Source organism: Neolamprologus brichardi, chromosome 20 (assembly GCF_056152115.1).
Source record: "Neolamprologus brichardi isolate AB-2024 chromosome 20, ASM5615211v1, whole genome shotgun sequence".
In the NCBI taxonomy this organism is placed as follows: Eukaryota; Metazoa; Chordata; class Actinopteri; order Cichliformes; family Cichlidae; genus Neolamprologus; species Neolamprologus brichardi.
Window position 1 is genome coordinate 22,637,474 of NC_142123.1, and position 14,274 is coordinate 22,651,747.

Consider the following 14,274-nt stretch of genomic DNA (forward strand, 5'->3'; position numbering starts at 1 on the left):
TTTATGTTCCCCTTAATTTATTTTATTTTTTTGTACTCACTTTTGTCTCACTGTCCTTGTCACTCTCTCTGTTCCTCATTGTACTACTACAATGTCATCTTTTATGTGATCCCTGTTTTACTCGACTGTATGTCTAAAATGTGATAAATAAAGTTTATTAAAAAAAACAACAAAAAAAAAAAAGTCCAGACAGTCAGACATAATGACGTCAGTCCTGTCTGGCTCGCGCTAAGGGTGGGGGGGTGTTGGAGTCGCGCGGGTACGCGAGAGAGGAAGGAGGAAAAAAAACTCAACCATCATCAACTCGCTGGCGGAGCGGGGTCACGAACTATGACCTTTAACAGAAGAAAACCAAAACAAATATTTTATAAAATAGCAGAGAGTACTAAATCTGTGACCGCCAGTTCCCGGAGGTAAGTCTGAGTCCTGGACTGAAAACAGTAGAAAGCTGTGAGACATACAGGACCATAAAAGAGCGTAGCTAATTTCCCGACTTAGCTAGCAAGCTAGCCGATGCGGAGCTCCCTTCCTGGCCGTCTCCGGCAGCTCGGAGTGCGGGCATGGACCGTGAAACATCGGTCTCAGTCTGCTTAGTCTGACATGTTTTGGTGACAGCTAAATTAATTGTTAAATACGATGACACAGCTGTCGACTTGAACCAATCCCTGCGTGCTAGGATGACAGCCACAGTGGGGCACACAGCTGCAGTCGGCTCTCACTGCAGCCTACTAGCTGAAGGGGCTAATGCTGGAAAGCTGTAGCTGCAGCAGATGAACTCGACCCTTTTACCTTTGCCATCCCGGGGACGGGAGTGGATTGAAAGTACTACGACCATACCTTTTATTCATCACAGCTGCCTTTTTTTATATTCGCCACCAGAATTTCAACATTCATCTGTTCGGTGTCTGAAAACAAAATTGCTCGAACATATTTATCATAAGGATTTGTCTTCGATGTTACTGGCTGATTGCCAGATTCTCCATTTTGTTATGTGTTGTGATACGTTCGAGAAAAGAGGTAATGATGGACGTACTGTTAGACCAATCAGTAAACAATATGAAGCTACATCAGATTCCTGTATGGTTACTGCAGCCACATAAATCATTTCCCCCCAAAGGCTGTCAGATTGTATTATAAACAGTACAAGATCATATAAACAGAGGACGGAAATCTTTCAAATGCCAGTAGATTAGAAAGAATTGAACTAATGAAAGGTGGATTTAGACACTTCCCCCAAAAATAAAGATGCTGCAAGGTGGTGATCACAGCTTTAAAAAAATCATTCTAATTTCTAGATCTTCTAGTGCAGCTTGACTTTTTCTTTCTTTCTTTCTTTTTTTTTTTTTTAACATACTAGCAGTTATGTTACACTGACAGCGAATCTAGGGTTGTTCAAAGTGGAAAAATGTCATCATAGCCCTCAGTCACTTTATGAACAGTGTGTGTTTCAACATTTTGTGAGATTCAATTCATCTTGTATTTATTGTTACCTTCTGGCAGAAGTTTAAAGGATTTCAAAATTAATTTGTGCTCTGTTCCGTTAATGCTAGAAATATTAGTTAACAATTAACAATTAATGTTGATGTGATGCTGAATTGTGACTTATTGTGCTTTGTATGTTTGTGGTGGTCACAATAGCTATGCTGTGAACTGGGACTTGGAGTCCAGAGCAAATTTCCTCTTCAGTGACAATAAAATATAAAGTAAAGTAAATTAGAAGTTTTAAAAATATTAAAAGCAGTGGGAGTTAGTTTCGACACCTTCATATTTACTATGTTTTTTAAGTCTTGACAGCATTTCATATTTGTCCATTCAGAGGACAGATGTACAAAGTAAGAAATGATTGGTGCCTCTGTCAATGTCAGTGTGGTATTACTATCTCCAAAAAGTGTTTCACCCACTGAAATTACTCTGGCACTGGACTGATGCAACTCAAGATTCATAGGTAGAAATTATTACATTAACCAATATAGGTGCAGCAGTATAGGAGGATTGACCATATCTGTGATAACATATAATATCTAACACTAACGCAGTGATGGTTCCAAACCCTCTTCAGTTAGCTTCACTTTGAATGTGATTTTGGTTTTCAAAAGAAACAAAATAGACATTTAACAAAGGTAAAGGTGAGTTTAACTGATAGCTTAAATTGTCTTAGCAAGTTGTGTTGTGGTCTATAATAACATGTCAGCTATATTACCAAATTAAGTGAAATCCTCCTGCTGTGGTGGCTTACTCTCTGTGTGAGAATATGCAGAAGTGCTAAAGTATGGCTCTAAAGTCAGCGTAAAGTCACATGTAGAGGAACACACCAAGCTGTCGATCTTTGAACCATTGTATTGGACAGTTGCTCAGGTCTTATTAAGGATGGGGGAAAAGATTTATATAGAATTGTGTATTGTATTGTGTTATTTTGCAGTGCAATCTTATATCAATACAGGGACACTAAATATGAACATAGTATTAAACAAATTAAAATACACTGTTAATACTATGAGCTATAGGGCTCATCTCATGCACCACCATCCCAAGATAACATTTCCTGAGCAAACATTTATTTGACTAAAAAAACCATCCAACACCGGACAGACTAACCTTGAAAAAGGTGCTTCCTAGTTCAGAGCAAGCCAAAGGCTCAGTCACACAAGTAAAAATAGGACAAGAATATCCTTGCAACTACAAAAAAAAATTAAAAATGTATACACATATATAATTATTTCCACATTCTGCAACCGATTGCAACTTGTGACTAAATGGTTGTCCAGACGTTTAGGGTTATTGCACGTTTACAAGCACTTTTAATCGCACGTTGCTTGGATGCCTTGCCTGATCAGAGATAACCTTTCTGCAAACTGTAATAGTCTGGACTTGGGCTGACTGTAATCACTCTGAAAAAGATTCTTGAAGGTTTGCAAGTAATTGCTGTCTAATTTTAAATGCAAACAGATTGCCAGCATGTTGCCATCAGTCTGAATGGGTCTGTCATTGTGCACAACTCAAAGGGACTTGACTCATCTGGCTGCCAGCTGATTGTATTCTGGTTATTTATGTAGGCTGCAGGCTCCATGTAATGGCAACATTTATGCAGGTTTTAGGGACAGTGTTGGTATGCTTGACAATCTCATTTTGCAGCAAAAAAAATAACGGAAGTGAGATAACTTTATCTTATTGGATAAAACAAATACAGACAAAGTTTAACTTGAGGTCATAATTTGCAATTTTAAAAATGTCACAATATACATTGTTGCAATACTCTCCATATGTTAAAAATCGCAATAAATTCTTCTTGTGATTGAAGTGAAATGTTTTGTTGAAGTCACCTAAAAAAATAAGAATATTACTTTTAATAACTGTGTGATGATACGGCAGTCTATAGCTTAATATATAGGTAACAGGGCAGTAAACAGAAACTGTTTTGTCAATTTTATTTTAGTTTGAAGACTGATTGCATTTGTTATTATATAATATAAAAAGAGAGAAGCTTGTCTTTTGTTTAATTTTTAATGGTTTTAAAAGTTGGGTTGCAAAGGCATTGCTGCAGCACAGATTTAGTATTTTAAAGTGGCTTAATATTTTAATGTTTATGCCACCCATTCATAAGAACACATGAGGGAGACACTGGTGTGCTTCAGTAGCCAAATCGCACCATACAAAATCATCCAATGTCTTGCTGCATCTTCTGTGACCATTATGTGAGTCAGTAATGTCAGCCTGCTCTTCTGGGGTAGATGGTATTTTTATTAGTTATTTAATTATTTTCTTTGACATCCTTCCAAACAGACGTCACTAATGACTTTACTTCATCATGACGTCCAACCTGAATCTGCTTTCCCAGCAGAAAGTGGATTCTGAGCATGAGGCAGAGGTGAGTGGTCTGAAGTTGTTGCTTCATCTAACCAATATGATTTTTTTTTTTCTTTTTTGATGGTTTTACTCACTTTGGTTGTGTGGTTACCTTTAAGATATAATTCACCTTTTGCTGTCTTCTTTCACTTACAATAAAAGTGTATAACATTTTGTAGCAAAACATTTCAACGCTGCATATTCAAATGAAATGTATTTGTGTTGCAGACTTATTAATTAAGATTATTTTTATACATTTAACCAATTAGGTGTCATCCTCTCCATCAGACTCGGTGATGAGTGAGTCTCCGCAGCGCTTTCAGGTCATCTCGACTGAGCCCTCTACACCACAGCGAATTCAGGTAACATCTTAAACTTGAATGTGTTACAACCTGTTGACATTGTCCCCTTTCGCAGGGGCGCTGAACATGTTGGTGTTAAAATATTTTTCTTGGATCTTCCACACTTTCCCTGTTGTTCTGTCTTCCTCTTTCATCTCTTATCCCCCCCAGATTGTAACCGACCAGCAGACTGGTCAGAAGATCCAGATAGTGACAGCAATGAACCCATCCAGTGCCCCCAAGCAACAGTTCATTCTGACTACAGCTGACAGCTCAGGGGCAGGAAAGGTCATCCTGGCCTCACCAGACAGTCACAACGCCAAACAGCTCATCTTCACTGCTGCAGACAGCCTCATGCCAGGAAGAATACAGGTACATTTCCCTCTTAATACTGCCACATAGGGCATATGTGACAACACTACTGGAAATAACTTGTTCTTATTTTAATGCTTTTTTTCTAGATTGTTACAGATCCAGTGTCAATGGAACGGTTGTTAGGACAGTCAGGAGATTTGAGCCGACCACAGCCGGTGGAGTACTGTGTGGTGTGCGGAGACAAGGCTTCAGGTACTTCAGCCACTTAACATCAGTATACTTCGGATCTTTTCTATATACTTTGGCAAAGTCCAGCTGTGTGTTCAGCTTCATATTGTCAGTAGACTCAACCACGGGTACAAAATAAGACCTTTTTTGTCTGTGTACAGGACGTCACTATGGAGCCGTCAGTTGTGAAGGATGTAAGGGCTTTTTTAAGCGGAGTGTGAGGAAGAATCTGACTTACAGCTGCCGCAGTAAGCAGGACTGCGTCATCAACAAACACCACCGCAATCGCTGCCAATTCTGTCGGTTGAGAAAATGCCTTAAGATGGGGATGAAGACTGAGTGTGAGTGTGCATCCAATTCCAGGACACAGTGCAAAAAATACACCCAGAAACAAGTCAAGTATTGTCCCTGAGAAAATAGTTTCAGTTTCCTTGAGAAATAAGTGAGATATGGCCTGAAAAAGTCTTCTATCTTTTTCCTGACCTGACATGTATAAAATACAGACTGGTGTGACACTGGATACTGCTGCAGGAGGTTGTTTAGGAAACATTGTCCCTACAGCTACTCAGCAAGGGTTATTTTTAGTAAAAATATAGGTTCAGCTCTTTCTTTACCATCAATTTTTCAGGAAGTCCAACTGAGAACTATTCTGATCAGTTAAAGCAGAAGTACCTCATATCTGCAGTATTCTGAGAGACACTGAATATCATTAGCATGGTTCTCAGTGCATGCTTGTAGAAATGCACAATGTTCTTTGCTTTTACTTGTAAGCATGAGGAAAATATTAACACATTCTGACTCCTGTAAATATTCAGCTGTCCAGAGTGAGAGGAAACCCATCGACATTGTGCCCAGAGAGAGGCATGCCAACTGTGCTGCCTCCACCCAAAAGATCTACATTCGTAAGGACCTAAACAGTCCACTCATCGCCACACCTACATTTATCTCCGATACAGAGACAGATGGATCCAGGTCAGACCTGCAGACAAACATTGGGTCTGAGCTGTTAAATTTGCACCTTCTTTAAGTTTCCAACAATTTTGTAAAGTTGTTTTGATGGTTCTTTGTACCACATGTAGGTCCAGCTTGCTGGACCAGGGGATGCTGGTTAACATCCAGCAGCCAGTGATCCAGAGTGATGGAACTTTGGTGCTGGCAACTGATTCAAAGGTACATCTAATTATTAAGGAGACTGTGTAACAGTAAACAAAACATCTGCCTTTTGTAAGTCATGTAAAGAGGTTGGAGCATAAAATCTGTGCTAGGCTGTAATGTATGTACAGTGGATGCTGGTTATGTTGCCTATATGGTGGGATATAATCTGCATTGTGTCACTTGTCTTTAGATGGATTGTGGGCAGGGAGACTTGGGGACGCTAGCCAACGTTGTGACATCACTGGCCAACCTAAGTGACTCACTAAAAGAAAACCTAAACAATGGTGATACCTCAGACAGCCAACATGAAGGGCAGTCTGCCAGCGAGATAACACGGTCAGTCAGCAACACCCAGAGAGGAGTCTTGCCTTTGCTTGTTCAGATTTGGGTTCAGGTGGCTTATCGTTAGTGTTCTCTTAAAATTTACTTTGTTTGTCTCTGCAGAAGTAAACCAGTTCTCTATTTGCATTTGTTTAATACCGCATTGGTAATTTTGTGAGTTATGCATTGTGGGTTCTAATATCTGCATTATTTTTAACACTGATAAAGCCTTCGTTGTAGACTGTAGATAAGATCTCATTGATGACTTTGCATTGTTGTTGTTCTTATTTGAATGAACATAGTAACTGGATAATTGTGTGTAAAAAAAAATAGTGTTAAAAACAGCATTTAGGTAATAAAAGTGGTGCTAAGGAGTTAACGCATGTATGTGTGCAATAAGAACACATTTCTACTTTTGTGACTTATATTTTTCTTGTTAATGAAATTAATGAAAGGTCATTTTATGTGTGCTTGTGTGTTGCACACAGTGCCTTTGACACCCTGGCCAAAGTCTTCAACCCACCTGAAGTTGGGGTCGAAGACAATCTGGCTGATAAGTCACATTGTGTCAGTGGAACAACGATCCAGCTGATTGGTCGAGACCAGGAGACCCCTATTATAGAGGTGGAAGGACCACTGCTCACAGACAGCCATGTCAGCTTTAAGGTGAGTAAAGTTCACATGTAATGGGAAGAACAATATTGTACAATTTTTGGAGATGATTGACAGCTGAGGGATACCGATTGACATCCACAGAAGTGGTACTTGGAGGTTATTCACCAGAGTACAAGACCATTCATCTGTCTATGCAGTTTTAAATTACCGAAGTATGGATGCGTGGTCAATAATAAACAGCAAAACCCTGTTAAGTGGTTTGTTATCACCTGCAGTTGAAATACTTATTTTAAGTTTCTTTTTAGTTGGTGTTTATTTGATTTTTGTCCTTGCAAAGATACTGGCAGGAAACACGAGGAACAGTGAAAAATATGACATGTAACAAGCAGATCCCCTGCTGGACATTTTGTGCAATGTGCATTAACTGGAGCGACTCATTTAACACTTGCTTTGTGTTTCCTTTGTGTTACCATTCTCCTGTCAGCAGTAAGGTTTTTGTACTTGATGTCCTTTTCAGCTGTGTTGTGTTTGTATCTTTCCTCTAGCTGACCATGCCCAGCCCCATGCCCGAGTATCTGAATGTACACTACATCTGTGAATCTGCATCTAGACTTCTCTTCCTCTCCATGCACTGGGCACGCTCAATCCCAGCCTTCTCAGCTCTCGGGTGAGAGAGTTTTCACACTTAAATTAAACCACTGCAAGCTGTTGTCTTTGCAAACACTACCAGATGATTGTTAATCAGTATTTTCCCTCTCTTCTCAGTCAGGAGGCAAACACCAGTTTGGTGCGAGCCTGTTGGAACGAGCTGTTCACTCTGGGTCTTGCTCAGTGCGCTCATGTGATGAACCTGTCGACCATCCTTGCAGCCATCATCAACCACCTTCAAAGCAGCATCCAGGATGGTATGGACCACAGACCTCGCCATCTTTCACAGTAGGACACACACGCATATAAACAGGAGTAAAGAAATGTGATTTTTCTTTTTTTTCCTTTCTTTTTTGTTATTAACAAACATAGGCCTTAAGCATAGAAGACAACTTTATTACTTACATGTGATGAAATCAGAACAGGCTCATATTGTTGCTGTTTTTAATTTAGATTGTAACAAAACTGAAATGTAATTGCATAAATAAAAATCCCCCCTGCTAGGACCATTTTGGCTTAATGAAGCCAACTACATTGCAAACAAGTGACGACACTTGCCACTAACACTGACTAAGAATTGCGTCGTTTTTCAGTGACGACATGCTTTTTGTTGTTTCTCTAAGTAACTTTTCTCAGACCATTAAGATGGAAAAGAATTAAAGAAAATAAGAGACTTAAACCATGAATATTTATACAAAATGGAAACGTTCTTCTGTCTCAGACAAACTGTCAGGGGAAAGGGTGAAACAGGTGATGGAGCATATCTGGAAGTTCCAGGAGTTCTGTAACAGCATGACAAGGCTGGAGACCGACAGCTATGAATACGCCTACCTGAAGGCTATAGTGTTGTTCAGCCCAGGTGCGTCTGATTTTCTGTGTCAGAAATAATAATGGACAGTCTAGCTGTTATCAGTCAAATGATTTTGGAGAACAACTGTTGTGTGTTTGACTCATCAGATCACCCAGGTGTGGACAGCAGTGGGCAGATTGAGAAGTTCCAGGAGAAAGCTCTGATGGAGCTACAGGACTATGTGCAGAAAACATATCCAGATGACACCTACAGGTACATTCATACCTCCTGTCCTACTCTCACCCACATTCAAAGCAAAGTGACAAAAAGTGTTATACAAAGTGATACCCTAACTTAATACCCAGCACTAAGATGGAAAAATAACTGATACTATGCCACTCTTATTTTATTGGCGTAAGTTAATTGTGAGTTTGGTTGAGTCTTTTTTGGTTTTTGCAACTTCTCTCCAGCATATACCTGTTTCATTCTGTGGGACACGTCACTGTCTGCCAGGCTTGAAGCTTTTATTTTCACTGTGGCTGTGACAGTAAAACATCTCAGACTCTGCAGAAGGGAGCTGTATTAAGACTGTTAAACATCCAAGCTGACTGCATCTGACGTTTGCATTCTTTTCTCTGCAGAGTAAAAACAGGTCATGTCTATAGGGTGCAGGTCTGCAGTGCATGTCTGAAAAAAGCTTTTGGCTGATGTTGTCTGACTGCTGTTCAGCTGTCATTTAATCTGACTGTTAACATTTTATTTGATGTCCAGTGCTGGTAAAGTTTTGTATCCCAAATTTGTATCCTAGTTACAACCATCAGCCACCAGATGGAGCATCATTGTACAAAAAAGCCATATCAAAAGGATGAGATTGTGGATACAAGCAGCAGAAATTAGCTTTCTTTGAAAGGTGATTGACCTCTCCTTAAAGAAAGGGTTGTTCTCAGCTAGCTGAGGTTGGTTGCTTCTTGGATGAGGTGTTCTGAGCATGTCCTCACAGGAGGACAGGGATATTCTCTTGGCATTACCTAGAAAGAGCTGGGTGAGGTGGCTGGGGAGAGAGTCTAGACTTCTCTGCCTCTCTTTCCTCAAGATTTTTATGATAGCTGTGTGAAGCACCACACCTTTAGACAGTGTTTACTATAATAATCAGAGTTTGAATCTAAATAAGTCGTACCCAGGCTGTATGATGCAGTGAATTTTGAGCGACAAGCCAATGATTTGATTAGCAGCATATTATGGTGAGCAGAGGAATATGGGTTGTTGGTTTCATTCAGCTGTACAGGATACAAGTGCCTATATCGTGAATTGGTATGTGAGGAATGCTCTTACCATCTTATTGCAGATAACAAAGTGAAAACAGCGATAATAGTTGTGTTAGGGTGGGGTGGGCAGCAGAGGACCATCGGTGTACCACTATCCACCCTTCATAATGTACAATGTGGATTCCAAAGACAAAAAAGTCTGTAACACCCAGGGAGAAACGAGCACACACCCCAGGAGTTTATTTATCATTTCTAGCTTGAAGAGATGTTTTTTAATTTGTTTTTTAATGAACACACACACACACACACACTCATTTGAAAGTGTGTAGACGTCCAGACATGTACTTTCAATTATATATGTAAATGCAACATTATATTATATTATAGCAAGGCAGATTCATTGTATCATGACTCTTATAATAATGATCACATTAATTTAATGCATCACTGGGGAAATAATCTAAAATTGGCCTTGATTGGTTCACTTTGACCAAGGTCGATCGCTGACGTCATCGTCCATTGGCACAAACTTGAACTCCTGTGTCCTTGTCTTTTCTGTGGAGGTCTGGCAGAAGGCCTTTATTCCATTTCAGGTAAAACCGTGTTTGCCTGCAGTGATGTGTTGTATAAATTACATCTTTATTCCATTCCTCAGGCTGACACGTATTCTGACTCGTCTGCCTGCACTGCGCCTCATGAACTCAAGCATCACAGAGGAGCTCTTCTTCACTGGCTTAATAGGAAATGTTTCTATTGACAGCATAATTCCTTACATCCTCAAGATGGAGACGGCTGAGTATAACAGCCAGGACTCTGACTCTACAGAATGACACGCCATCACTCCAAGCTCCCTAACTCTCAGAGTTTGAAGTATTTAGTGAGTCTCCCCTTCAGGTACACACTTTCTCTTGTAAGGATTGTATTTTTGAACTGCAGTACTAAATCCTGCAGCAAGCCCTTGCGTTCAAGGATGCATAGTGCAAAGTCATTCAGGTAGATTGAGATGGAATGGCACTGGACAGTCTGGATGGCTGGGGATGTTTCCTGAAGCTGATGCAGTCAGTCCTGTTGAACTAAGTAACAGAATCTTCTGCATCTACAGCTGTGCTCGTTAATGTCTTTATAGCACTTGACCTTACCCTTTCAAATTGCGTTACATTTGTCTAGGTTTGCATAACTTACAGAAAGTCCAGAATCTAAAAGTAACATTAAAAGAAATCCTGCATGTGAAAAAGATCTTTAAAAACCTCTTTAGAGTGGAGGACATCTGATTTCATTAAAGCTGGGAAGTTTTTTTGAACATCAGTGCAGTAAAATTGGCATGTTTCTGATACAGGCCATTAAAAAGAATTGAGTTTTCAATATGTATGGAAAAGAGCTTTTTTTGTTAATTTTGACACAACTGAAATTAAAATGGAGTTGTTCAATTAGTTAAATCTGAATTATAGTTAGAGAAACTCAGTCAGGTATATAAAGGTACAAACTCTCAGTTATGTTCTCCATTAGTAAGTATTCATAGCATGTCATAGTATTGATCAAGCTCATAGCGCATAATCAGCTCAGTGCACCACCTCTCTTTTAGTTTTGCTTTTACAATAACAAAAGTTTCATAAGTCAAGTTAGCCATTTAAATTGAGGAGCGTATGTTGTTTCTTATACTGAACGATAGGGCTGCCACGATTAGTCGACTAGTCACGATTACGTCGACTATCAAAATCGTCGACGACTAATTTAATAGTCGAGGCATCGTTTGAAGCTTTGTAAGATCACAAAAGACGCAGGAATAAGTAGTAGAATTTAAGAGTGTAATAACGGACTAAAACAGAAGATGGCAGCACTGCATGTACAAGGATGCCAGCTGCTGTTAAACCCCGAAGAAGAAATAGCAGTGTCCCAGAATTCATAGCGTGGCCCTGCTCAGTTTCCAACAATGGCGGCAGCTAGTTAGTTTTAATATTACTCTTATTATTCTTTCTGGTCACAAAATAAACGTTTAAGATATTTTCAGGCGAGAATGTAGCTGTGTAAACCTCAAATATCTGCTCAGTTTATCAAGACATATTTTCAAAAGCGCTCCGACGTTTTTGGAGACGTCTGTTACCCACTAGCTCAATAGCTAGCCGGGGTTCAAGGCTCACTAGAGCCTGTGAGAACACCGGACTCCCGGCTAATCGTTTTCAAACCCACCGCTGTCTTTCGCTACTCAGGTTAAACATGATATATGAGTCACTTAGATAACTTAAAATTTTAATTGTTTGGCTTTTTTTTTTTTAGTATTTTATTTGTTCCCGAGTAAATCGGTTTGGCTGAGATTAAAGTTATAGTTTTTACACAGCTGAATAAACATCAAGCAGACAACTGATTATTAGAAGTGTGAGATGCTCGAGAATATACTCCGGTGTCCTGTTATATTTTAGATAGCAAGGAGCAGACGGCTGAGTTTATTAAACTTCACTGAAACAATCTGCAAACTTCATTAAAATTTTATAAATTTTAATCTTGTCTTTATTTTTAGTTAGCACATACCTTAAACACTTAAAGCTGTAAGCTAATGATAGTTATATAAGAGCAGATGCCTGCTGGTGCAATAAGCTGTACGTTTTATGTCCAATGGATGCATGATCTGATTAGTTGACTAATCGCAAAAATAATCGGTGACTAGTCGACTATCAAAATAATCATTTGTGGCAGCCCTACTGGACGACATCTCAGAGGTTTTTTATGTGCTTGTGTTTCTATGTGGTACAATTATTTTTAGGTTATTATGAGTATGTTCCTCATGTAATCCGTGCAATCACCTCATCAATTTTCCCTTTTATGACAATCAATTACATATTGTTTCCTTCTGTCCTGTCAGTGTCATAACCTTTCTTCTCTATCTTCATTTTTTACAGTATTTATCATCAGCTAAATATTTCTTTTAAGGAATTAGATTACCTTAAATGTTTGGGTTTAAAAATCCGACTTATGTGTAGCTATGCTACTGTTTTTTATTTTTGCATTTGTATTCTCGTGCACATCAATCAGCTTTTGTGGTGTTTCATTGCACTCATGCTGACTAAAACTTTGTGTTTTGTATGTTTTCCAAAAACTTTAACTTGTTGTAAACAAATTTGCTCGTTGCATACTAAGTGTACTTAAAGTACTTTTGGGCAGGTTTCCCTAATTTAAAAGAAAAAAATGGAGAAAAAAAAAAGATTTTCTGGGAAGCCAGTCCCAAGTGCATTGATGTCTTGGAGACGACATAGGAGATATGCATTGGCTTACCTTCTTATATTATGGTTCTGAATAGGCATCCACAGCAACATGAATGATAATGGGTGTATAAATAGGTCAGCTATGATTATGTCTCTGTGAAGTACATGTCAGATGTAATATTTGGGTTTAAAACCCATATGGACTGTTCGTAAAGGCACTGGTGAGAAAAGACCTTCGTACATGTAATTTCATTAAAATGAGTGCATGTTGTTTTGAAGCAGGGTTTTTTTAATCTTGTCGCTGTCTGCCCTAAAAAGGAGCATTGTTATAATTTTTCTAGAGCATTGCAATGCATGCAAAAGTTGCTTAAGCGCATTTTATTAAATGCTGTATCGAAAGTGTGGATTTAAATGTTGTGGCTTTAAAATATTTACCATGAGCAGCTCCCACATTACAGGATATTAGAGTTTTTCCAGAGTATCTTATGGTTAAATTTTTTATACTGTGTAAAAGTACTGTTTTTTTTCCTTATGTAAAATGTCTGTGTTCAAACATTGAGATTGAGAAAATCAGAAAATCATTCATGTTTTGCTCGAGTTGGTCACAACCCTACCTTTCTACCTCACGCTGATAAAGATATAAAAGAAATGTGTTAATGACTGAGTCCCGCATCAGAATTCCAGTCTCTGAGGCCAGCTTCTCTGAAGCTACCCATTTTAAACAAAATAAACAGTTATTCATGAAATAAAACACGACTGAAGTTATTTGTGATGAAGATGGATGATAGAACTGGAAAAGTTGAAGTCTGTATGAACATATATCAGTTTTTTTTCTGTTCCGTTGAATAGAAGTTAGGCTTTAGTAACAATATAGGCAGGAACCATAGCATTCTCCTTATTACTTAGATCACTTTTAAATATAGATGTTTCCCCATACAAATAAAGCCATCAAATAACAAGTGAAAAAAGCATTAATAATGCAGAAACTTAAAAATGAATGACATGAATATTTTATTCTACAGTTTACTGAACAACAGCAAACTCAACTCCGAAAAGACACAAAAAACAGAAATTCTGTTTCCAAATAAAGAGAAAAGCTATAAAGTATTTATCTGAATCGAAGATTATCTTTTATCTTTTATTATCTTTTAAACTGTATATATTTCTCCCGTGTGTATTTACTCTTAGTTTTTAACAACTGCACAAAGACACCTTTTTCATAGCTTCCATGATTATTGCAAAACTTTATACACAAAATATTTAAGCTGCATTCACAGAACCATGCAGTGTTGTCAAATCAACACACAATCAGGCGAAATTACTCCACTAAGCTCATATTGCTCACTGCTTCAAAAAAAAAAAAAAAAAAAAAAATTAACGACAAGTCGTTCCAAAGTCATTCTACAAAAGATGAAAAAATATGAAGTTAAAGTAGAGATGAGCTCACAATGTCATTAAATATCTGAGAAAAATTTCAAAAGAAACTCGTGAGTATATTGTGACACCAAGTGCTGGTTTATTAGATACCCCTTCCTTACTAGTACCAGGCTGGATCT

General features: G+C 38.5%; 1 protein-coding gene across 4 annotated transcripts; it reads left to right on the top strand.

Annotated features, from left to right (window-relative positions):
• The first annotated feature begins 245 nt into the window (after positions 1-245).
• nr2c2 (nuclear receptor subfamily 2, group C, member 2) lies at positions 246-13,469 on the top strand. 4 transcript variants are annotated; one of them, XM_006796416.2, is made up of 15 exons: positions 246-413; positions 3,781-3,865; positions 4,113-4,205; positions 4,356-4,556; positions 4,646-4,751; positions 4,889-5,068; positions 5,543-5,699; positions 5,807-5,897; positions 6,073-6,218; positions 6,692-6,869; positions 7,364-7,485; positions 7,584-7,723; positions 8,188-8,325; positions 8,424-8,529; positions 10,177-13,469. In XM_006796416.2, the coding sequence occupies exons 2-15, from the start codon at positions 3,806-3,808 to the stop codon at positions 10,349-10,351; spliced, it is 1,893 nt and encodes a 630-aa protein (XP_006796479.1). In that variant the 5' UTR covers positions 246-413; positions 3,781-3,805; the 3' UTR covers positions 10,352-13,469. The 4 variants fall into 4 exon arrangements, 3 of the variants coding, with proteins under 3 accessions (XP_006796479.1, XP_006796480.1, XP_087689607.1); XM_006796417.3 differs by having other exon boundaries at positions 4,132-4,205; XR_437125.3 differs by lacking the exon at positions 10,177-13,469 and having other exon boundaries at positions 7,584-7,754.
• The last annotated feature ends 805 nt before the right edge of the window (positions 13,470-14,274 follow it).